General features: G+C 52.1%; 1 protein-coding gene across 6 annotated transcripts; it reads right to left on the bottom strand.

Moving 5' to 3' along the window:
* Positions 1 to 3121: 3121 nt before the first annotated feature.
* BCL2A1 (BCL2 related protein A1) lies at positions 3122 to 17876 on the bottom strand. Of its 6 annotated transcripts, XR_012491252.1 has the most exons (5): positions 13016 to 17876; positions 11942 to 12111; positions 10580 to 10677; positions 9755 to 10350; positions 3122 to 3408 (listed from the first exon to the last, which is right to left on the bottom strand). XR_012491252.1 is itself a non-coding variant. In XM_074317694.1 (3 exons), the coding sequence occupies exons 1-3, from the start codon at positions 13608 to 13610 to the stop codon at positions 10519 to 10521; spliced, it is 924 nt and encodes a 307-aa protein (XP_074173795.1). In that variant the 5' UTR covers positions 13611 to 17876; the 3' UTR covers positions 10170 to 10518. The 6 variants fall into 6 exon arrangements, 3 of the variants coding, with proteins under 3 accessions (XP_074173796.1, XP_074173795.1, XP_074173794.1); XR_012491253.1 differs by lacking the exons at positions 11942 to 12111; positions 13016 to 17876 and adding an exon at positions 6065 to 6180 and having other exon boundaries at positions 3317 to 3408; positions 9755 to 11697; XR_012491251.1 differs by lacking the exon at positions 3122 to 3408 and having other exon boundaries at positions 10170 to 10350; positions 10580 to 12111.
* Positions 17877 to 25953: the final 8077 nt, after the last annotated feature.

Below are 25953 nucleotides of genomic sequence, written 5' to 3'. Positions count from 1 at the left end.
AAATACAAGAGCTAAAACAAAACTATTGGAAGAAAACATAGGCATACGTTGTCATCACCTTGGATTAGGCAATGGTTTCTTAGTTATAATACCAAAAACACAAGCAAAAGAAGAAAATTTATCACAATTAAAAATATGTGCATCAAAGGACACTATCAAGAAAATGAAAAAATAACCTATAGAATGGAAGGAAATATTTGCAAGTCATGTATTTGATAAGGGGCTTGTATCTGGAATATATGAAAAACTCTCATAACTCAGTAAAAAAAAGAGAGAATCCAATTTTTAAATGGGCAGACCGCTTGAATTGACGTTTTTCCATATCAAATATACAACTGGCCAATAAGCACATGAAAAGATTTTACCATTATTAGTCATTAGGGAAATGCAAATCAAAACCACAAAGAAATACCACTTCATACTCACTAGGGTGGCTATAATAAATAAAAAACAAAAACAGGAGGTAAGTGTTGGTGAGGATGTGGAGAAACCAAAACTCTCATACCCATGAGAATGCAAAATGCTACCACATGGACGGACCTTGAAAATTGGATGGGCCTTGAAAATTGTATGCTAAGTGAAAGAAGCCAGACACAAAGGGCCACATATAGCATGATCCCATTTATGTGAAATGTCCAGAACAGACGAATCCATAGAGGCAAAAGTAGATTAGGGGTTGTCTGGGGCTGGGGACAATGGGGGATGGAGTACACAACTGCTTTTGGGGATGATGAAAATGGCCTAAAATTAGGTTAAGGTGATAGTTGCACAACACTGTGAATATACTAAAAACCACTGAATTGTACATTTTACAAGTGAATTCAGTGTGAGTTATATCTCCATAAAATAAAAGAAGGGCATAAAAGAAAATATACATATTTCTGTTCATTTTTTGGGGAAAAAATGCAGTAAGCATAAACCAGAAACTAAGTTTGCGTACCCATAGGGAATGGGTGAGAAAAGGGTTCAAAGAACAGGAAAACGGGAATGGAGTAGCAATGAGGAGAAAGGGACATTTCTTTGATGGCAGTTTTTGTATATCTGACTCTTAGAGCCATGGTAATGTTTTACATACATACATACAAACGGGGTGTGGAGGGAAGCAAAAATAGAACACAAGCAGGGACAAACTGAGCTGTATTGTACGCGAGTAACATAACCACACGAAGTGGGTGGAGAAGAAAACTTAAGTAACTTGGGAAAATAGTATTTTGACTATAATGTAAGGCTAAAGAGAAAAACAGCTTTATACAGATATTGCACTCTGGTGAGTACATTTATTTTTCATAGGGTTATAAATTAGCGATTGTGAGACTCCTTTATCTGTATTCTAGAATTGAACAAATAACTACTGTGGATAAAGAGAGGTTTCGCTCTGTTGGGAAAAAACAATAAGGAAAGAGGAAAGGTTGGACTGAACTCTGTGGTGTAATTGGAATTAAGTGTCAGTGTGAAATTAAAAGTGCCAGTTCTAAATATATATACAAATGGATACAGAAATATTAGTTAACCCAAGTATCAGTCAACACATATTTACCAACCGTCTATTACAGCAGGCCCCTAACTGGTCTCCCAGCTGTTTGGTCTACTACCTGGTCACACCACTGCCAAACCTTGCTTTGTTCCTTAGGGAAAATGACAGCAACTGGTGTGCTAATGGGACTGATCCCGTACAGAGAGAAGCTGTGTGATGCAGAGGGAGGCTGGAGAATAGAGGCAGCAAGGAACGTGCTCTACTGCACAAGTGTAGGGGTTGGCCTTACAACAACGGATTCACCGTAATAGGAGGGGAGGAAACAGAGCAGTACAGATGCAGGGTAGGTAGGTAAACGCGGTGGGGAGGGTATGCGGAAGTTCTCTGTGAAATAGGAAGCAAGGTCAACAGGAGTTAAATTGCCTAAATAAACTGTGTTGCAAGTGTCTGCAATAAACTCGTCCTGTATGTACATTCGTCTGTTGCTCAAACAGCAGTCATCCACCTGCAACTGTAGAGCCGCTTTGGAGAACCTTGGTGGTGGCCTGGGTTCTCATGTGAGCCACTTAGGTTTACTCGGTTACGGCAGCGAGTCATAGCCCTGGGCCCAGTCGGCTGTCTTGAAAATCCCGCCTTTGGTCATAAGGCAGGTGGATCAGGGAACCCACGGACACGGGGAGATGACTGAGCCATGTGCCGTCATGCTGTGCCCCTAATCGCATTTCCAGCAGAAACAGCCACATAGCTCTCCGTTATAAAGAGAGGGTTTGTTTTATTTTCGTGTTCTGTGGGCTCATACGAAGCAACCTTTCCCGATCAGCGAATTGTGGCCTCTGCTGAACATTGCCAGATCCAGAACAGTGACAACCAGTGTTAAGTTGGGCGATACTGCAAGGAGGACACACATTAAGGGTGGAGGGCAAAGCTGAGGGAGGGCGGGGACACTCACCAGTCTGAAGACCCACGCCACCCACACCATCCGTGGGGAAACCAGCTGCACACAGCTGACCTTCGACGCAGTTTCAACTTGTGAAAGGGATGGGCGGCACCATGCCATCAGGGGGAAGTAAGGGCCAGCGTGGGCCTCAGGGGCCATGTGACCCACCCACCCAACTTCATGACCTTGGACGAGCCTCTTTCCTCAAGAGTGAAATGGGACATCTACATCTTCCTGGGAAAGGTAATGGGAACCCCACGGGTGAGAGTGTGCGGTGGGAGGAGAAGGAAGAGTGGGAAGACCCAGAGGCAGGCTTGGAGCTGTCATACTGCAGTCAGATTTGCTGACCTCAGAACTGGTCTAACGAAAGACAATTTTCTAATTCGTGAAATTGTTTAAATGGAGAGTGTGACAATGGCTCAGCATTCAATCATTTACCTGATTGTATCCTGGTATCTGGCTGCTACATCCATCAACTCCAAGTGGCCAGAGACTGAAGGCTGGCGGGAGGGGCGCCAACAGGGCGTGAGAGGCAGACTCACTGTGCAATCCAGATGGTGACAGAAAACAACTTGGGTAATGGGCACACCCTAAGAAAATCGGCCCTGGGGTAGAAAAGACACTGCCTTCCTGATCCGCGTCCCCTTAGCCCGGAACCTGTCCCCTGGACCGAGCTTTACCCCCAGCTGCACTCCCAGGCGGGACACAAATTAGAGACACAAATTCATATTTATTCAGTGAAATGGGGACCAAATTCCTGTAACTCAGGACTGTCGAGTTGCATCTTCAAAGTTCTTTGTTTCGAAGTAGAAGTACTATGCGCTGGCAATACCTCTTGCAAGAGTCCAGAAAATTAGGCAGGTTTCACAATACGGAGTGTCCTTTTAGGTCAACAGTATTGCTTCAGAAGAGAGAACATTTTGCAGATCTTGCCTGTAACTTCCAGAAAAGTCAGCCAGCCAGATTTGGGTCCAAACTTCTTTACAAATCCATTTTCCTATGACAGAACACATTTTCAAAATCAGTGGAGACTAACTTTGCTGCAATAAAAAGCAGAGAAACTTGCACTTCCTGCGGGTGGCTCCTCTCCTGGCCTCTCACTAGTTTTATTCTGTGGTCCTCGTTCCCTAGCCGCTTCCAGACCACGGTCCGCAGCACGTGCAAGAGAGAGACAGCGAGAGCTGCGCTCTGTGGGTCTCAATGTTCAGTAGCCACGTTTTTAAAAGGCAAAATAGGCAAAATTACTTTTTAAAATCTATCTAAAATATTATGATTTCAATATGGAAGGACTATGGAATTCATGGCATCTGACATTTTTGGTATCTAATCTAAAATCCAATGTGTAGTTTGCACTCACAGCATATCTTAATTCACAGATTTCCACTGCTCAACAGTCACACGTGACTAGTGGTTACCACATGGGGTAGTACAGCTGCAGAGGACAGAAAAGCCTCATTTTTCCCTCTCTTCTCTCTCCGTTGTCTGGCACTGAAATACACATGTATGTTTGTAAACTTGTGCTGAGACTCGTGGACTCACAATAAAGCCAGATTAAATCCGTGCCTCTGAGCCTATGAAAAGGTTGTTGATTCTTTCTATTACAATTCATTCCTTTTGATCAGTTTTTTAAAAAAAGTATAGAATGTAGACTAATTACGATCTCCGATTACTGGGCATCCTCACTGAAAAGTATCTTTGAGGTCATCCAGCCTCCCCTTTTATTTTGAAAAATAAGGAAACAGGTCCACACCCATATTCAGTATTGAAGTATTATTTCTAAAAATGGAAGACAGAAAACCACCCAAATGTCTAATAATTGGGAATCGGTTAAATAAATCACGACACTTAAAATTGGTGGAATATTCTGCAGGCATTAGAAATGTTAACATGAAATATGTGAGATGCTGAAAATATTTGTAACAATATCACATGAAAAAACTCGTAAGTAACTAATTGCATATGATGTCTGCATACAGACGTGTTAGTGTGGTGGGAGTGGTATTTCCTCTTTCAAAAGTATTTTTTAATGATGCTATTTGTATCTGACAATAAATGTACAAATAAGGATTCGATACACTGTCAGTAATGTAGTATTATACAAGCATGCCCAGATCTGGTTATTTCCGGGAATAGTTTATTAAATTGAGCTACCTTGGTTTCAAGAAAGCCTAAAGCACAAAATAATATCCCGTATCAATACTGCAAAGGAAGGAAGACCCTGAGGATTGCTTTAAGCTGTAGGGAAGTACCATGATGGTCCCGCTTCCCTAGTGACCATGCATTCATGAAATACTTACTGGACACTGGGGCACATGGCCACAAACACCCTGTGCACTCAGCAGACAGGACCCCTGCCCTCACTGAGCCTAAATGCTCACTCATCCCGGAGACAGTCAACAGATGAGCAAATACATACGTGACGTGATGTCCAGTCGTGGAAACAGTTAAGGGAACAGAGCAGGGCCCAGGGATAGAGCGGCGCTATCTGAGATGGGAGGATTGAAGACTCCTGTTAGGAGTCAACTTCGGAGCAGAACCTGAGTGAAGGGAAGAAGGGAGCCATGCAGACTTCTGGGGAAGCGATGCTTCCAGGCAGAGGCAACAGCAAGTGCAAAGGCCCTGAGGCAGAGTGTGCTTAGCTTATGCAGACACTGGAGGGATGAGAGCCATTCCTAGAAAATGAGATGAGGGAGGTTCTTGGGGGCCAGATCACATAAGGCTTTGTGTACAGGGCTCAGGACTTGGTATATTTGTTCCCAGGATGAAGGGTGTTTGCGAGGGTTTGCATTAGGTCCGGACAGGATCTAGTTCAAGCCGTCAAGATCACTCTGTCTGCTTTGTGGAGAATGGCCCACAGGTGGGCATGGAGGAAGCAGGGAATTGGCAGGAGGCCGCTGGCGTAGTCCAGGGAGAGGAAAGCGGCCCCGGTGCCCTGGATACCCAGTCTTTCGAAGGTGCGGCCAACAGGATTTGCTGATGAATTAGATGAGGGGTGTCAGGGAAAGGCGTCAAGGGTGACGCCAAGGTCAGAGAACTGGCACTTAGGGAGGTTTCCTGAAGGACCCACAGGGAGACTTGAATTATACTTCACCTGCTTTTTCATTACGTGACTTTTTAAAATCGCAAGTTAAAATTCAAAAGAAATAGAAGAAGAAGTTGGCCCTGAAATGTGTGTAATCAAAGGCTATGTCAGAATATGCTCGGTTGTATCACCTCCCCATTACGCCTTTGGGAAACGCCTTTGCCAAACTGAACACTCACTCAGTTATCTACATGTCTTTGTATGGACTTTTATTTGCCTCAAATTGACCAGGCCATTATTTAGAGCAAGATGATCGTAAACATTTTGTAAAAACCTACTTATGACTCAGGCTTTGTGCGCTGCGCGAGTGGCAAGCAGCGACTCTGGACACGCCTGCTTTCAGAGGGGCTTCTCTGAGTATTAGTGCAGCTGTACGCGCTGTGTGTGCAGCCAACTTGGTGTTGCCCACGTGCACTTCACAGTTGCATCTGACACTTGACAAAGCACCGGTATAGAACTACTTCCCTCTAAGGTCGGTGTTATTGTCTACATTACATTAATTATGTATCACGTCACATCACAATACTCATTATGTAACGAGCCTGAGTCTTAGGTTACCTCAGTGACTTACCCACGATCACACCCCTAGGGAACGGGAAAGCTAGGATTCAAATGTCAGTTCCAATGGTCGTTCACTCAATCACTCCATCAGCAAATACTTGCCAGGCACCTTCTGTGCAACAGGCCCTGTGCCAAGTCAGGTGCGGTAAGTAGGCAGACTCCTGCCTGGAGCTGAGGGCTCAGGGCCCTAGCCCCTCCTCCAGCTCAGGCACTGGCAGGGACGCCACCTGACTCAAAGCAAAGGCGATCCTCAGCCCTGGGATGAGCTCCATCTCGGCGCTTTCTGCTGGGTTTTCAGAACATTCTTGTATCGCAAATGCTGAAAAAAATAGCACTCGACCTCCTATCAGATCCTGTGAGAGCCCAGCCATTCAGCACTTCAGATGGGCAGAGGGGACAGGAGGAAATCATGACAAATGTGGTAGAGGAATAAAAAGAGAGAGGAGAAGCAGCAAACGAAGGAAAGGGAGGGAGGGAAGTACCTCATGGCGCTAAGAATGAGAAAGGAAAAATGAGGAGATCCTGAATCCCATCACTGCTGCAGTGCCTTATTTTTTCTCTTTAGGGCGTCTATTTTAGATGGTAACTAATATCCAACTGTAGTCAATCATAATTTATGGAGATTAAATATATTTGTTCAGGGAAATGAGGCAGTACTTCTGCTACGAAGACTAACAAGTGTTGAGTATTCATCTGCAGAAACTGTTCTAGGTGCTGCAGGTGTCACACTGACCCACGTGAGCCTCACGCCAGCCCTAGCAGATAGAGGGCAGTAGTCTACACTCATTCCGCAGGGGAGGGAAGGCAGCTTAGCCAAGTTCCCTGACTCTTGCCTGTCACACAGTGAGCACCGCAGGCCGGACAGGAAGCCGTCCGTGCCCTGCATGTCTATGCTGTCCTCACATGCCACATTCTCGAGTTTTCCTAACATCCCCGGGCACGTTTACACTTTAATGAAATGATGGGGATTCTCTAGTTGGAGTCTGGAGTCAATGACAAGCAAAATGGACAAGACACAGGATGACAGAGCCTGGGCGTCACGATCAGTGATTTGTTTCGAGTTTTCTCAGGAGGGTGGAAAGTGAGAAGTGGGTGCTGGTGTCTTGATAAAGTTGCAAAACGCCTGTCCTCTCCGCCTCTTCCTGTGGGGCCACCTGACTGGAGTAGCACAGGCGTATGACTGCCAATTCCCCTGAAATGAATCACTCGGGACAGAGTTCATTCATTGGAGCAGATCTGTCAACAACACTAGGACAGAAGGTACTGGTGGCCGTGCCAGTGCATCCTGACTGGAAAACAGGGCCTTCCAGGAACAGAATCAGTGTCACGTGAGCTGGGAAAGGACTAATGAGGTTCCTTTGAAATGACATCTTAAGCAGTATTTCCATCATGTCTCAGACCTAAGTCAAGAGCTTGAAACCTACCTACAGACTTTGTGAAGTCTGAGAGTGCGTGTGCGGGCACACGTGTGTATTTACATCTCCACTCGAGTCAGGCTCCCCTTGCCACACTCAGACCTACGCCTGCCCTGAAAAACACATACGCTTCCAGACATTCTCAGAGACACTTCCACACCCTCCACTGACTATGGGCTCCAGGAGCTCACGACATTTACTGCTAGGAAGTTCAACTTGACAGTAACAACGGTCACTGTCCCTGTGCTCCCAACACTCCACCAGGCGTTGGGAACACAGCCCTGGCCCACAGACAGCTCGCGCACTCGTGCATCTGTCCCGGCTGGAAAGCCGCACAGCGGAGCTGGAATTCCCACCAACCCTTTGCATCGCTTCCGCAACAACCAGAAAGAAAAAGGACCGAGGATCTCTCAGGCTTCACCAGCCCCAAGCCAGGCTGAGTTAGAAGAGTTCCAGGAAGAGAAGGTGACTGAGAAAGGGCAGTGGTGCCACTAAGCCCTGGCATTGGGCTGCGGGGCCTCAAACAAAATGCAGATGGCTAACCAATATGACTGCATTTATAACGGCTGAAGGCAGCTATAGTTTTAAAAGACGGTGATTAGGAAATAACTTTCACATGTATAAAGAATTTGTATCCAGAATATTCAAAGAATTCCGACAAATCAATGAGAAAAGGACAAAATAATAGGAAAATGGGCAAAGAGTGGAAATAGGCAATTGCCTGAGTAAGAACTGCTGATGGGGGTCGGCCCGGTGGCTCAGGCGGTTGGAGCTCCATGCTCCTAACTCCAAAGGCTGCCGGTTCGATTCCCACATGGGCCAATGGGCTCTCAACCACAAGGTTGTCAGTTCGACTCCCGCAAGGGATGGTGGGCTGCGCCCTCTGCAACTAGCAATGGAAACTGGACCTGGAGCTGAGCCTTCTACAACTAAGACTGAAAGGACAACAACTTGAAGCTGAATGGCACCCTGCACAACTAAGATTGAAAGGACAACTTGACTTGGAAAAAAAAAAAAAAAGTCCTGGAAGTACACACTGTTCCCCAATAAAATCCTGTTCCCCATCCCCAATAAAAAAAAAAAAAAAAGAACTGCCGATGGTCAGAAACATGAAAGGATGCTTAACCTCACCAGTAGTCAAGGAAACAAGAACTCAACAACGAGATGAATGAGATACATGCTTTTTAACCCAACACAGTGGGGAAGTTATGAGCTTGCTGAGACCCAGTGTTAGTCAGCTGGGGCGGGGGACATCTGATGTTCTCAGAAGCTGGGATGGGGTGTTATTTGATAAAACCATTCTGGAGGGCAAATACCTAGTAAATTCAAAATTTACAGACAGCACGACCCAGCCATTCTACACCCCAATATCCAGCCCAGAAAACCATCCAAGCACAGGGCAGGCATGAATAACGATGGTCAATGAAGCTTCGTTTATGATGACAAAGTCTGGGAATAACCTAAATATCCATCAGCCAAAAACAGCCCGACATTTGACAGCATCTGCACACAATAGCACACATGTTTAAAAAATACTATTTTAAATACCCTCGAGGGGAAAAAAAGCAGAATAAGTGCCATGTCCTACTGATGCATATAACACATTTTTACAAAGGAAGTACTATGTGTATTTTCTATGGATCTATTCAATAGAAATGTTTTTACATGTTTTACATGTAAAATAATTGGTAAAGAGTAGTTACCTCTGGGGAGAGGGAAGGGACAGGATCGGGAGCTGGGGAGAGAATCCAAAGGGACAGGAGCGCTGTTAAAAAGCTAAGTGTTAAGTACCCTGGGATACAAAGAAATGCTGTGGAAGGCCCCTTGTCAACATGTGTTCTAATATAGGTCCTGGCTTTTTAAGGCATTAATAATAAAGTGAATTTTTATTTAGAAATTCCTGAATAAAGTTTCTTGCCGGTGGTACAGTACATTAAACAGCCAGAATTTATTATATTAGAAAACTGGAAAAAATATCAATTTGTAAGCAATGAAGTTGCAAAAATTTACACCTACCTTTTGCAGCATAATAAATACCTAAATACAACAGCATCTAATCCCAACTGTCATTCAGTGCTAAGTCTACGTTGTCATGACAACCCTAGCACATGCTAAGTCCTAGACTAGGCTTTGCACTGATTCAGAAGATGGCTTAGAGGTGCTTGAAAATACCATCCTTAGGAGTGAGTGTGTGTGTGTGTGTGTGTGTGTGTGTGTAATTAGCAAGGACACTGACAATTCCTATTTCCAAGTAAGGACCCATGAAGACTTTCCCTCACACGTACCCAGCCTCCGTTCTGCCTTATCCATTCTCCCGTGTGTTCCGTTATGAAGTCAGCAACAAAGTAAGAAACGTCCTTGTAAGTATCCACATCTGGGGCGATCTGCTCCCGGAGCAGCTTCTTGATGAGAATACCTTCAAATGCGAATATGGTCACAATCCTTCCCCAGTTAATGACGCCGTCTTCAAACTCCCTTTCCATCACTTGGTTGAATATTGTCCGGGCAGTATCTACGGACATGACATCGAAACTGTCCAAGCAGGGCTTCAAATTCTTTTCCGCCTCCTTTTGGACGGAAGAGGCAATAGCTTGCAATACTCTGGACGTTCTGCTGGGGCCAGTCCCGGGCTGTGGTACCTGCAGGACATACTTCAGATAGTCCTGGGCCAGCGTGTGGATGTACCCAAACTCACAGTCGGTCATCTTCTGCCAGCTGGAGAGCAGCGCCTTGAGCTGGTTCACCGGGAAGTGGCCGAGAAAATCTGAAGCCCGAGTTCCAAGCCTGGCGGGATGTGACTCACAATGACATGTGGGGCCAGTAGAATTTCTGTTTGCCTCACTGATAGGAGCCTCCCTCCCCGGCACTTTTGAGTGTTAAGCTGTGTGTGAAAGTGAAAGTGCACAATGTGAAAGAAAATGTTTCCGAGAGGCCACTTCCTCATCCTGTGAGCCATTGATCCAGCTTTCTAACCTCTTACGTGCTGGGCCCCCGCATGCTGCCAGGGGGACGTCACATGGTACAACCCCTGCAGAAACCTGGTGGTTCCTCAAAAAATTAAATATAGAACGACCAGGTGACCTGGCATTTCCACTTCTAAGTGTACATACCCAAAGAAAAGAAAACAGGGACTCCAATGAATACTGAAACGTGAATGTTCACAGCAGCATTCGGTACAACAGCCAAAAGGTGGTAACAGCTCAAATGTCTGTCAACAGATAGATTAACAAATGATGGAACATTATTCAGCCACGAAAGGAATGAAGTACTGACACTCACTACAACATGCATGAACCTCAGAAACATGATGCCACGTGAAAGAAGCCACTACAGGAAATGTCCATAATAAGTAATTCCGGAAACAGGAAGCTGACGGGTGGCTGCCAGGGCTGAGGGGAGGGGTGGCAACAGCTTACTGGGTACAGGGCTTTACCCTGAGAGGAAAATGTTGGGGAATTACACAGAAGTGGTGGTTACACAACACTGAATATACTAAACACCACTGAGCTGTTCACTTGAAGATGGGTCATTTTATGTGAATTTCACTTGCAAGAGAAAAGTCTGCAATGCAGCCCCGTGGCTAAACTGGATTAATGAGCACGTGGACTGGAGGGGGGCGAACACCTGGTGACAGGGGCAGGCCTCAGCGGCGGCTCTGGCAGTGCTGCCCTGGTACTGCGGTCCCCAAGTAAGGACAACAGGGGGAGCGGAGATGAAAACATCTCCTCTGGTCTTCTCCTGCCATTTACTCTGGGGCTTCTGACGGGTGGGAAACAAAGTTCACACCGGGAATGTAGCTTTCGGCTAGCGCCTTAATTCAGGAATCACCCAGTGTATGGATCAGAAGTTGTGGCACCAGAGGCACGCTGGACCTGGCTTCGGTGCCAGCCAAATCCCTGGCCCCTCACTCTGGGTGCCCATGGTGTGTAAAGTGACACAGGACGCGTGGGGCCCAACCAGCTGACCTCCAAGGCCAGGCCTGTAACAAGCCAGTGCTTGGGCAAGCACAGCGTCAGGGGACCATACCCCTGGATGCCAGTGCTGGCAGCAGGCAGGAGCGGTGCGTGGGAGAAAGGGGACAGTTCTGGGTCCCTGGAGAAACTGCATTCACTGTTTTTCTGTCCACATATGGAATGACTGATGCTTTGCATCAGGTTGTACGAACAGCTGCAAACAGGTGAAAAAGTCACGTATAACTGGTATTTCTGAACTGTCACCAAAGGGGCAGGGGAAGGAGAGCTGCTTCGGGTGCCCGCTAAGGGACCTGGGACCGGCCAGCCTGCGCGCCTACCCACCTCCTATGGGAGCGTAACTGGCCCTGCGCGCAGCACCCACTGGGCACTGAGGCCACGCCCCTGCAGGCTGCTCCCCCGGAGGCTGAGCACGGCAGGGGTGCCTTCTGAAAGCCAGCCCCTCGGCAGGGTGGCTCTGACCCCGTGACTTGCCATCACCTTTGCGGGGGCTGCACACACCTTCCTTCTCTCTACCGTGACGAGCTCAGCCTGCGCTGTGGTCTGACCGCCCTCCCGGCCTCGGCCACCTCCCTCCCCAGCCTCCCTCATGGGCATTTCCACGGAGACATCTCCCGGCACCGCCTCCTCTCTGGCCGTTTTCTCCTTGGGGGACTGGACTGCCAGGGGACCTGCAGGGACAGAGGAGGTACCGGCCGGAGCTGGAGCCACTGCTCTAGGATTTCCCTGGGACGTGCTCTCCCTCCCACGCCGCCCTGGGCCGCAGAGGCGCCGCCAAGGCCAGGCAGCGTTGTCTCCCCAAACCCTCCCGGGGCACCCGAACCACCACAGGACGGACATTTCTCTTGGCCTCCATCACACTCCCAGGGAGAGGAGTATTTCTACAACAACAGGCAAAGCATGCAGTGTCCAAGCTGTAACGTCGCAGCCTGAGGCCAGGCTCGACCTTTCTTCTCTCGTGCCAGGGCCCACGCCTGGGTCCAGGAGCCGCAGGGAGCTGATCTTGGCCGAATAAATGAAATGCGCTTATATCACACCGGGGGCAACTACATACAGTTCAGGCTCGATATTTGTGACCTGGATCCAAAAAGGAGTTGCTTTAAATAGTGTGGTCTGCCTTCGTTTATTTTGGAGTTTTCCAAATAATCACTTTTCAAGGATAGATAGGAGACGGTCAAAGTCTTTTCCAAAAAGAATTATTTTTCTCTAAAATGCAAAAAGACGGGCGGGTGAGGTGGGCTGGAGGGGGGTGTGGGGCGGAGACAAGAACAGACAGGACTGGGCGTGAAGACGGGGCAGGTCTCCTTTCTCACGGACACACCAGGTCCCAGGAGGGTCAGCGCGCGTCCCAGCCTCATTCAGTTACCCCGCAAGCAGACGCTACGCTGCTGCTGCTGAGTACCGGGGGCATGTGAGGCTGGGGCATGGAGTGTCTGCCCTAAAGCACTCCAGTCTAGGAGGGGGACTGGGGAGGAAGAATCAGACAGGAAATGGCTGCAGGGCAGCTTGGACACTGGACCCTGCCTGGAGCCCATCCCAAGTCCACGCAATGGCTGTGAGGTTCTGGAAACGCACCTGTGTGACATGCTCTGTGCTGGACTGAGGGGCCACAAGGACGCCGGCTTCCCGTCTGTCCACACCTCACAAGGACCTGTGGCCTGACCAAGGTGTTCTCTGTCTTGTTTTGTCCAGAAGTTCCTACTGAGAAGCGTGGGGTCCTGACTAGGCTGAGGAAACGAGCGGTTTCTGTCATGAGGAACAGTAAGAGAATGACTCGGCCCCTCACGAACAGCTTCTGCCAGCGGTGCCGTGCCGTGGGCTGCATGGCTGCAGCTACTGTCACAGCACTGGGGCCCTCCAGCCTCACAGCCTCACTGTGCGCAGACGGCCACGCCCACACGTCTGTGCTGGGGACCTGCTGCTTCCCAGCACCCAGCCCCACACTCAGTGGCTTAAAACGATAATCACACGTTTTCTCACAACTGAGTCGTAAACAGGGCTCAGCAGAGGGGCCTGACAGCTCGCTCCATGCCTGGGCTTCGGCTGGGCCCCTCCTAGCGTCAGCGTCTTCCTGCGGGGTCTCTCCAGCACAGGGTCTCAGCAGGCCATACTTCTCACTTGGTGGCTCAAGTGTCCCAGTGACAGATGGAGGAGCCGAATGGCCTGTCATAACCCAGCTTAGAACTCACATGTCTGTCACACTCTACTGGTACAAGTAGTCACACGCTGCCCAAATTCAAGGAGAGGAAACACAGGCCACTTTTAGTGATAAGGAGAGTGGCAAAGAACTCGCAGCCATGTTTTAAAACTAACACGATGTGCAACTCACATACAAGGTGCCAGTCGTGCAGTTTGATCTGCGTCACCCTCACACAATTCCTCGGACTGGTAAGGCTGGGGGGGGGCCTCCAGCATGGGGATGATGCGGGCCCGCCCCCCCCCCCCAGGCTACCACAGGACTGAGAGCCCCGGGGCTGGAACCCTCAGAGGGCAGAAGTCCCCTAAGGGGGTGAGGGGGAGGTCTCCTCTCATTGTCACCAGTCCACCTCCTGCGCCAACGGGGCAGAGAGTAATGCAGAGCAAGGGTCAGTTTCCACGGGGAACAAGAGGGAAGAACCCGGACGCTCCCTGGGCTGACGAGTGGCCCGGGGCGCGCAGGCTGCAGGACCAGGGTCCTTGTCCTCCAGTGCGTGACCTCGGGGAGACTCTGCTGAGGTCAACTTCTCTTGTCCCCAAAGGCGGAACCTGGGCGGAAACTTGCTGGGCTTTTGGCCCCTCAGAGGAAGTGACTCAGGGGAACTCCCAGCCCGGTGTTCACCTCAGCTTCCCTGCGCTCCTCACGGCCACTTCCCATTCCCAAGGCCCCCGCCTTCCGGCCTTCCGTGGTGACACCGTTTAGCGGGAACTAACCAGGGGAGGGGAGTGCGCTCCGGGAGCGCTCCATGCCCAGTATCTCCCTTGGTCCAGGCGGGCCAAGCCTGAACCACCAGAAACCCAATGTGAGCGTCCCTCCCCGTCAAGAAAAGCCAGTGGCCCATGTAACCAGGCACATGGTGGGAGCCTTTCTCTCCGAGGAGACTAATTTCCAGGAAATCCTGTGAGCAAATCAGCAAGCGGGACTTCCCCTGGTGCTGGTGTATTTGGGAGCAAGCGGATGTGGGCCACTGGAGAACAAAGTCCTGTCTCAAGGGAGCTGAGAGGCCAGGCGGGGAGAGCCAGGTGTCAGTGAATGTGGTGTCTGGGGGAGGATTTCAAACTAAGGCTGCAGAGCCACAGGGGCTTGGAGGAGGAGGGAGGGGGGTTAAAACCTTGCACGGTGCCACACAGACAGAACACCTGAGTCCCTTCTGTCCCCTTCCTGCACTCGTGTGTAGGTGTCGCTCAGACACCTCACCCTCTGCTTTTACTTGAACACCCACTGCTCGTTCTGCTCACCAGCTCAGGACTGTCCGAGGGCCCCTGTGACGAGGACCCCAACTCCTAAAGGGCCACCATGCTCTGGCCCGACCTCCCCAGTCAACCGAAGCTCCCTGCTCCAGCCCCGGCCCTGACCTGGGTGCTGTCCTACTATCTCTAACCAGACAGCTTTCCCTTTTCATTCCTGCGTCTCCAAATCTTCTCCACCTTCAAGGCCGACTGTCCATAGCCAGGAAAACACTCAGTGTGCGCTCCCGCAGGACTCTGCCTGTGAAACAGCAAACCCAGCGGCCATTCTGCTACTGGGACCCCCTGGTGGGGGCGGGGTCCCAGGAAGAGGGCTCACTCGCTGCTGATTGTTCCAGAGGCCCAGCACAGAGCTGGCACGTGACACACACTGCTGGCACTATTGTTCTCACTGGCAGTGATGACAAGGGTTTTACAAACGGCCTGCTTCCCAATCAGACTGAAACCGTGGCTGAAGTCATACTTTTTCTGTTAAGTTGGACTCGGCAAAGCGAAAGCACAGTTTTCTTTCCTTTTCCCAAATGCCATCTTGGGGGAAGTACAAGAGAAAAGCCTATTTGAATAGAACCTTCCTGTGACCTGGGCAGAGGGCCTTGGAATTTCCAGTGCCCTAAACGAAATGGCAGAAGACACACACAAATGAAGGAAGCAGAACTGTGCTGCTCGGTGATGGCAAGCGAAACTGGGCCCCTCGAGGGCAATTCTCTGTGGAGAGCCACGAACTCAGAATAGCCCACGGGGAAGGTGCAGACACCTACGGCCACTCAGCAAACTTCACGGAGCAGCTGGCATGTCCCCGGCCCCAGGCTGGGTCAGCCATGCGTGCCCCGTTCACAGGTCATGTTCACCCACTCACACAGGGCTTGCTCACGGTGGGACAGGGCCTCACACAGATAAGCAGGACATCCAATTGCAGATGCCAAGTGCCACAGTTCGAGTGACATGAGATGGCTTCCTGGAAGAGGCATGAAATTCCCCCGGGGCAGAGAGACCACACTGGTGAAGTCACACCAGTGCTTCCCCTGAAGCTGAAACGCAGAACCAGGGGCTGTGGACGTGCTTGTGCAGGGGCCAGGAGCTGGGGGGTGACGCTGGAAAGTCAGAGGGACCCCCAAAGGGTTCCCAGCGGAGAGGAATGCAGTCCGAGCGGCGTTTTAGAAAGGTCGTTTGGAGAGGTCCACCTTACAGCACTGGTTCCCGAGGACATAGGGACGACAGAGTTTTCTTTAATTAACTTCACTGACCATAATTGCCACATATAAAATCCATCCACTTTAGGTGGACACTTTCACGGGTTTGGACCAATGTAAACATCCCTACGAAGACATAAAACGTTTTGACCCCCCAGACGTGTCCTCAAGCCCATTTGCAGTCTGGCCCACGCTACCTCCTGGCCCCAGGCAAATACTGATCTGCTTGGCATGGCAATCGATTATTCTCCCGATCCTAGAAGTTAGTAACAATGAGGGCAGCCAGTTGGCTCAGTGGTTAGAGCACAGTGCTCATAACACCAAGGTCGCCGGTTCGATCCCCACATGGACCAGTGAGCTGCACCCTCCACAACTAGATTGAAAACGACAACTTGACATGGAGCTGATGGGTCCTGGAAAAACACACTGCTCCCCAATATTCCCCAATTTAAAAAAAATAATAAAAAGTAAATTTTAAAAAAAATTAGTAAAAATGCAACCGACCAGGATGTCCCCTTTCTTTCTGGCTTCTTTTACTTAGAATGATGGTTTTGAGTCATCCATGCTGCTCGGTGCCTCCGCAGTTTGTTCCTTTCTATTACTGAGTAACACAGTCCCCTGTGTGGGGACACGATGGGCTCACCCGAGGACCGACATCTGCATTGTTTAGTTTGGGGCTATTACGCAAAAAGCTGCTATGAGCATCTGCATGCAGATTTCTTTAATGAACATAAGGACTCATTTCTCGTAGGTGGACATCGAGGAGGGAGACTGCTGGGTCCCACAGGAACGACACATTTCGCTTTGTAAGAGCTGTGAAGCTGCTCCCCAGTGGCTGTCCCAGTGTCTGTGTGGACACGTCTCCCTTCATCTTGTGTAAGTACCTAGGACTGGAATTTCAGGTCAGGTGATAAGCGACTTGGTTTTCTTTTCGTTTGTTTTTGTAAGGATGAGCTTTAATTCATCAGAAACTGCCAAACTATGTTCCCAAGTGACTGGACCATTTTGTGCTCCGACCAACACATCCGGGGCCCACGCGTTCCACATCCTGCCAACATTTGGTGCCGTTCTGGTGGACGTGTGCTGATGGCTCGTCGTGCTTTTAATTTGTGTCTTCATGACTAATAATGCTGAGTATCTTTTGGTGTGTTTGTTGGCCATTTGTAGACCTTTTTGTGAAGCGTTTGCTATGACTTTTTGCCCATTTTTAAAAAGACACTTGGTGAGTCTTCTTATTGAGTCCTAAGGGAGACTCCTGAGGCGATTTCAGTCAGAGGTGGTAAGTCAGAGGTGATGAGGGTTATGGCCTGACCAGACGGTAGCAAGAGTCGAGACCCTGAGGGGACAGACCTGACAGGCTCAGTGGAGCGCCAGCTCAGAAGCCACCCTGGGCAGACAGCAGCAGGGTAACATCTTCCCTGCAAACACTGCCTCCATCTGAGTCTCAAAGAGCCTGGAGAGGGGAGGCCTTCTTGGGCAGAGCGTCAGGAATGGCCTGGTTTTTCCCAACTATGGCTTCCGGCCCTCAGGCTGCCAAGGGCTGCGTGACTGAGGACCGGACTCCCACTACCAGCTGCACCAACGACGGCTGCTACCACAGGCTGCGTAACAAACTGCCCCAAAACACCACGCAACACACCACGAATCATTGAATCATTCGGGGTCACACCCACAGTCTGCAGGCAGCTCGGCCGACAGGGCTGTTTGACGGGACGACTGTGCTCCGAGCTCCAGGTCCGCCCCCGCCTCCCCCCATACACACGCCTGCTGGTCCCTGTGGGACACGCGATTCTCCTCTCACTGCGATGGCAGCAGCAGAGTGCCAGCCCCCCCACAACCCCCCCCCCACACCCACACACCCACAGAGCAGGTGCCATGGCCCGTCCCCTGGAGGGAGAGGGGAGGGAGTGCCTGCAACACAGTTACCCACAGATGTAGGACGACCAAGTGCCTCCCGCTCAGAGGAAGTGGGTCTTCACTGACCTGCTTTTCATCACAGCGGTCACTCTTCTGTCTGCCCTTCTCTAAGAAACAGCACCTCCCTTTCTTCCGAGAACTCTCCCACTCAGAACTCCAATTTAGGGTTCCAACTGGAGCCATCAGTTTGCTACAAAACCCTCCAGCCCCGACTGCAGCTGGCGGAGCCGGGGCGGGCACGTGACCCGTGCAGAGCCCACGAGAGCCCGGCCAAGGCTTTTAGTTTTGGTACCGTGGGAAGGATAACACAGCCTCTCCAGCACTCGCGTTCTGGCCTGGGCCCAAGGGCTTCCGTGTCTGTTTCTCACTTTGGAAAGGACATCAGTGAAAGTGACTGAAACCCACATGCAGAAAGGAGAGGAGATGAGGGGGTCCCAGTGGCGCCAAGCCCTTGGTTGTGATCTCTCCCTCCTGTGTGTAGGCAGCGGATGCATCCCAGGGTCCTTCCAGTATGTTCTCCTCTCGTCCACATTAGAGTTCTGTCACTGCGGTCTCGGACTAAAGGGCTGACACGCATTTCCCCACCGGGCGTCACCGGAACAGGCTTTGGCTCCTGCTCCGCGGAGCGTTCCTGAAAGGGGGTCGGGATCAAGTTTCCTGAGAGAGAAACGCTGTTCGCAGCGTGTGGGGGCAGCAGTCGCTGTCGTGAGTGATGCAGGGTGGGCTTCGGGCACGAGACGGTCCCTCCCGGCCTCTCTTACTGTGCCGTCCTGGGGGTGCAGTGCCACAGGGACTGCTCCCTCTGCTCCCCGACAGGGCAGGCACAGGGCTCCTGCAGTGACCTCCACAACCCCCTAGCCTGGCACCCCTCACTCCTCATGGGTCCCACCAGCAACACACACCCGGAAGGCCTCTGACCTCGAGAGAAAAAGGAAACAGCCTCCCTTGTCCCACTCCCATGTCCCTGCAGCCACCACATTTCCTTGCTCCTCAAAAGAACGTTCTGCACTTTCTGTCCCCATTTCCTCCACTAGCCCTTTCTTCTCGCTATTCCATCACTTTTGATGACTTTGCTTAACTGTCAGCAGGGAGACCCCTGGCGAGTGTGAGTCACCCTCAAACTGAGACTCCACACCTGATTACCACGAGGGAATGGGGAGAGGCCGCCTCCCCCCTCCAAAGCAGGCTTGGAAGGCGACTTGAGTGGTTTGTATTAAAAACTGGCGCGTTACACACATTTAATGTACTCTCAAGGATGAAAAAGATACATATTTTATGACACTCTCCTGTTCAAACCCTCTCTGGCTTCCTTGAACACTGCAACGAGATTCCCAACGACCGTGCCTGCAAGAGCCCAGCCGTCCGGCCCGGGCCCGTCTGCCTCACCCCTGTGTCCGTCCCCTGACACACCGCCGCCTGGCTGCCACCGCTGGCCCTCGGGGCCCCATGCTTCTCGGAGTATCTGCATGGCTGTCTTCCTCCCCGTATTTCCGTCTTGCACTTCTCACGACCTGGCACTCAATGACTTATTCGTCTGCTGCAGTGTCTACGCCTGTCTCTCCCAGTAGAATGTAAGCTCCTCGAGGGCAGAGGCCTCTGTTCATCCTGCACCCTGAGTGCCTGGAACGCGGTGTTCGTTGGATGATACAGGAAAGAGTGGAGAGAGCCTGTCTGAGATGTGGAGATGACAGGACCTTAGGACGGTGGCGCCCCAGCCACCCTGAGCCAGACTTTTCAGTTACGCCAACCGATAGCGTTGTCTGTGCTGCTGAATCTGTGTGCGATCCGCCACCACTGTACTAACGCTGTGTGACAAACCAGCCCCGAAGCTCAGCGGCTGACAGAATCACGCACCTTTCTCAGCGCGAGCTGCTCAGCGACACTGCTTCAGGCTGTGGGTCGAGTCCCAGGCAGCTGCACAGGTCTCCAGTTTCCAGACGGCGGCTGCCTGGGGCAAAACCTCCTGCTTGACAGCAGAGGCACAAGAGTCCACCCAAACTACCACGCACACCTGAGACCTCCACTCACGTCACGTCTGCTACCCTCCTATGACCTAAGGCATGTCGCAGAGCCAAGCCAAACACCACTGAGGCCGGCCGATACACTCTGCCTCCTCTAGCGGGCAGTGCGGTGGTGATACGGGCAGGAGTTTGTAACTTCGTTACAGGAAGGAATGAAGAACCGGCAGCAGTAACACGACTGGTCACGTTCAGTGCGCATCTGGCGCTAAGAAATCGAAAAGTCCCGCCTACTGCAAATATGTAAGAAACTCGGGGCTGAAGTAACAGAAGAGAAGTGCTTGTGGGACGGGCTGCACAGCCCACGCTTGCGTCTGAGACCCTTGGAAAGTGGGGCATTTGGGGCTGAGGGCACATGCGAATGTCGTGTTCTGCAGGGCGAGGTGGGCAGGCTGGCTGGACTTCCTCAGGCCCCAGACAGGGCCTCACTTTACCCAGTGCCACGGCGCTGCCCCTCAGGACACCGCCCTGTCCCCTGGCTCTGCCTGCGTTACCTTTGGCCACACCAGGGAAGAGGTTCCTGCTGTGGCTTTTCGTGGCCTGGAGCGAGTTCCAAGGCCCAAACTCAGGCTGGGTCTCAGTTTTTCCACCTATAACCTAAGAAAGTTGGACCCATATGTGTCCAAACTCCCTCCCAGTTCCATAAATTCCTTGATCCTAATGCTAGGTCTCTATGGCAGCTTAGGAGCCCCCTAAGATGAGCTGCTTCTATTCTAACAAGAAAAAGAAATTTGGGAGAGATGAAAACAGATGGGCAAAGTGTTGGGAATTCGTGAAGCTGGCTGAGGGCACAGGGGGATTCAACAGAATATCCCCGCTGTGCACGGCAAATTTTTTCTACGATAAAAAGTCTTTTAAGAAACAGAAGCTCCATTGAATAAGCCTCTTATGGCCTTTGCTGCCTAGACCCCTGGAGAAGTAACCTCCTACCCAAAGGTACCTTCCAAAGGGAACCCCCTTCCTCTGTCATCTTTCATGCCCATCACATTAGAAAACCTGGGGGATTTCCAGAACCTTCTATTCCCACTTCCCATTTACCCAATGATTTAACTATCACATGTGTAAAGAGAAAAGTCACAGACAGGGCAAGACTCAGTCTCTTGGCCAAGTTGGGGGCAGAGCCCCTCTTGCTGGCGCTGAGTCTGCACTGGGAACCTTGGTGAGGGGCTGCGGAGCTCCAGGTCGGAGGTGACTGCTCCCTGTGTCACCATGGGGGACAGTCTGCAGCGCTCTGCGCATGGCAGTGCTGGGGCGCAGTGCAGAGTGAGACCCCATGGCCCGAGCACCAGCTGTCTCCCACATCTCAATGGCGCTCACTGGTCTCCCCTCAACCAGAGGGGACTTGGGGCTGCTCCCCTTTTCCAGTCGAAGAAACGTCCTGCTCCCCCAGACTTGGGAAGAGCCTCTCAGGGGAGGTGCCTGATTCTCATCCCCCCAAAGACTCAAACTCGGCCAAACAGAAGGAGGGCGACGCCAGCCTGCCTGCCCGCCCTGCCACGGTGGCAGGTCCCAGGCTGCCTGGGACACAGGCAATCCTGTGTCTCCGAGGGGCTGCGCCTGTCACAGCCCCAGGAGGCCACCTTTCTAACGACTGGTCTGCGGCCGGCTCCCCGGCTCCCTCCAGCCTCTCCAGATGGTGTGACCAAGCAGACAAGCCTCTGGGGTCACGGGCAGCAAAAGGACCGGTTCAGGTTTTACCAGATTTCCCCCAGTTGTGTGTTTTATGCAAAAACAGCCAAGAACTCAGACCTGAATACCTCGCTCAGGATTTTATCTGGGGTGGGGGTGGGGGAGGAGCACCGCACACGCTCCTCCTCCCACTGATATTTACCCACCGCCCACTACGTACCCAGCTCTGGGCTGGCTGCTGAAGACAGAAAAGCAGACAAGTTCTGTCCTGCAGAGTTCCCGGCCTGGAATAAGCAGCAACAAGGCAGGTTTGTAGAAGCTACTAAAACAAAACAGAGCAATGAGGCGCAGCGGTGATACAAGGACGCTTACAAGGGAAACTGGATACTTCCTGGGCACCTGCTCTGTGCCAGGACTTGGGCCGGAACTCTGCAAACCTCATCTCGTTTAAAGCCCTGAAGTATTAACTCTGTTCCACAGAGCAGGGATCCGACATTCAAAACGTGACAGGTCACACAGCTAGAAACAGCAGAGCCAGGAACAAAACCCAGGACTGTCTGACTCCAAAATACACAGACGAAATGCTCTCTGTAAATCTTTCTCAAATTCACCATGCACGTCAATGAATTAACGCATGCACTCGTTAGCGCTAGTCCCCGTCACAAACAAGCCGAGTATCACTCATTACCGACTCTGCATTACTGGGTCCCCGCCGCTGGGCTGGGCAGGCTGCGCGCCGGCGCCACCTCGTGGTTCCACGAGGGACGGCAGCTCAGGTGCCCAGGCCGTGGATGGAATGAAGCGGAAAGCGGCGCAGGCACCATTACCCGAGACTTGGGCTGGACTGAGAAACACACCGGCCACTGGCGAGGGGCGGGCGCAGCTCCTCTTGGGGAAACACCTGCAGATCGCAGTGGCCGAGTTTGCAATAAAAGCCTTTACGTTTTAAGCAACTGCTTTTCTGCGACAGCCCTTCACGGCGCAGCGGGGATTTGGGGGGAAGGTGTGGCCCCCGAGTGACACAGCCAAGAGCACGACAACTGCCACGCCACGTGCCAAGTGCTCCGACCCGGGGGACACAGGGCGAGTTGCAGCTGATGCTCCGGCACGTGTAGGGCTCGCCGGGCTGAGGAGGGGGCACCAACGGATGGTGGAGGTGGAGGAACGGGCTGGGAAGGACACGCTTGGGGGCACTGCGAGGTCCGTATAAACCGGAGCCGCAGGGCTGGCCGTGGGCAGGGCCCGGGTCACAAGGGCATTAAGACCTTACGCTGTGGGCAGCGGGGCACCGACTCAGGCGGATGCGCATCTGAGCAAGGACATTCCAGGGACAGAGGCGCGTCTGCACGGGACGGGACCGGACACGGCAGAGGCCGGTCAGGGCGCTGCTGTGATTCTGTGCTGTTTGTGCAACGAAGGCAGACGTGCTGCTCGGGGCACGAGTTAAGGTCGCGATCACGAGAACGGAGAGGAAAAGATGGAGACGAGGCGAAAGGACGCAGAACCGCAGGGACCAGTGACGGACGAGGAGGCTGGAGGCGTCAGCAGGTGAGAGACGCGCTGGGGCAGGAAACCCGCGTTCGGCGGCGGGGACGAGACTCGCCGAGGACGGCGGAGTGTGCGGCCCGGAGCGTCCCCAGGGCAGAGGCGGAGCCGGGCGGTCCTGGGCCTGCGCCGCGGGGGCGGACGGGCTGTGCTGGTGGCGGCTTCCCCACTTCCTGCCCGACGAGCCCTGGAGTTTCACAGTTAACGCGACACTTGGAAACTCGGCGTCTCGGTGCTTTACCTGCCGAGCGGAGGCTCCCCGAGGGCGCAGACACCGGGCCTCCCGCCGCTGGCGACACCGGCAGACGACACACCGCGCAGAGGCCGGGCGAGGCCCTGGGCCGGGCCGGGAGCCCAAGAGCCGCTCCGGCGCGGGCGCCGGGGTCACACCCCGCACAGGCCCAGAGGAGAAACACGGCCCGGACACTCCCTGTGAGGGGGCGGCGCGGGGCAGCTCACGCGCGGACAAGCCGGGCAGGGAAGCAGGCGGCTCCGCGTGGGACGCGCTCCGCGTGGGACGCACCCCCGCCTCCAGCCCCGTTACGCAGACCTGGCAGCTGAGGCCCGGACGCAGCGAGGCGGCAGGAAGCGCCCACAGACCCCCAAGGTCCGGCCTCCAGGCCCCAGGGCTGCGGCGTCACGCAGGCTGCATCGAAACGTAAGCTTAAACGTCATTCCAGCTGCCACGCAACATCACGCCGACGGCGACGTCACGTGGGTTCAAAGGTCACCCAGTTACGACACACACAGTCCTGCCAGTGTAAACTTTCGTGAGCTTTACATCATGTGGGTTCAGAGGTTACGTCAGGGGGCTGTGATGTCATTTCAGCCATGAGGCCACGTCACAACGGTGGTGACACCACAGGGTTCAGAGGTCACCCCAGCTGCTACACAACGTTACGTGACGTGATTTGCACGTCATTTTAGCGGTGACGTCACATGGACTTGAACGTCATTCAGCTGCGACGCAGGCGAAAACGTTAAGTGGGCCTAAACGGCGAGCTTGTGATATAACGTGACGTGTGACCTCATTGCAGTCACCACACGACATCACACCGGCTGCACCGGCTGCGATGTCACATGGGTTCAGAATCAACCCGGCTGAGCCGACAGGTCCCAGCAGCGGGACGTCAGATGGGCTGCAGCGTCATCGCAGCTGGGACCCCTCACGCCGGGCCGTGACGTCACGTATGACGTCACCCCCGAGGGCAGGAGCGCCCGCCGTCGGGTGGTGACGACAGGGACGCTGCAGCCCGTGCTGACCCCACGTGCCTGGTGCGTGCGGCCCGCGTTGGGGAAACTTCCTTGCGCGGCTGCGTCATCCTTCGATTATGAATCTTATAACAATACGGCTGCGCGTCACGGGGGACGGAGCAGCTTTTAACGGAACGGTCGTGGATACAGTGGACAGTGTGTGTGGCGGGAGAATGTGACTCGTACCTCATACGACGCATAAAAATCATTTAAGCTGCATCATAACAATAAGGGTAAAACATAAAGGTTCTACAAGAAAACGCAGGAGGATATTGTCATGAACTCGGTAAACAGGACAAAACGCTCCATTTTCATGTAATAAATTCATAGGTTGTTCTTTCTCAAAAAAAACACCCACAAACTTTTGTTAATCAAAGAGCACCATTAAAAGAGTAGCCATGGGACAGGAAAACATATTTACCAGCAAAGGAACTCCTAGCTCAGTCTAGAAAGAACTACAAATCAGTAAGAAAAAAACGTCACCCCAAGTTTTCAAAATAGGCAAACTACGCGATAAGGAACTTCACAAAAATAAGCATATGCAAATGACCAATAAACATACTAACCAGAAAAACTCAGTGTTTCCCCCCCATGTTGGGAAACTCCCAGCTCCTCCCTTTCGTGTTTCTGTCCAGCGAGGCGCCTTCACTGCTCAGAAAAACACTTCACTTCTGTCGCTTCTGGTGACCAAACGTGGGCGTTTCTCCCCACAGCAGGCAATTCCCTGACGCCAGCTGGGTGTCCCACAAGTTAACTCCATTCCGACAGTGTCTACTCGGAGATAGCCCACAGGTGAAGGGCTCAGGCCCATGAGACCGCACTGCTCACCCTCCCCAGATGCCAGTCACGTGTCCAGGGTGTCACCTGGGCTTCTGACAGTCTGGCTATAGAGCTGAGGTTCCCACGACCCTCTCTTCAGGTTCCACTAACTTGCTGGAGCCGCTCACAGAACTCAGGCAAACGCTGATGTTGGTGACAGCCCCATTCAAGTACAGTGCCACATGGGCTCCACACAGCAGGTGCCTCTGCTGTCCTGGGAGGTTGTGACAGTCGCGTCCCATCCCCTCCCAGGCATGTCCCTTACTGATTGGAGTCTGCCTCACATTGGCCGCCCAGGGAGATGAACAGAGTTGCTAAGCTGGTGACAGGGCACTGCTTCTCGCCTTCCAGCCCAGGGTCCCAGCCGTGTGCTGTGCTCCCACATCCCTCTGGACTTCTGGACCCTGACCAAAGTTCCGTCAGAGGAGCCCAAGATACGTGTCACTCCTGCAAATCGGCAGTTCTCACATTTTCTTGTTGGACAGACTGTCTTTGCCCCAGTGTATGTTCTTGCCCCCTTTGTCGTAGATTAGTTGACCACATAGGCGTGGGTTTATTTCTGGGCCCTCTGTTCTGTCCCATTGATCTCTGTGTCTGTTTTTCTGCCAGTACCATGCTGTTTTGATGACTATAGGCCTGCAGTATAGTTTGATATCAGGTAGCATGACACCTCCAGCTTTGTTCTTCTTTCTCAAGA

The sequence above is a fragment of the Rhinolophus sinicus genome, linkage group LG13 (assembly GCF_036562045.2).
Source record: "Rhinolophus sinicus isolate RSC01 linkage group LG13, ASM3656204v1, whole genome shotgun sequence".
Classification (NCBI taxonomy): Eukaryota; Metazoa; Chordata; class Mammalia; order Chiroptera; family Rhinolophidae; genus Rhinolophus; species Rhinolophus sinicus.
This window is presented reverse-complemented; position numbering and strand designations above follow the sequence as displayed.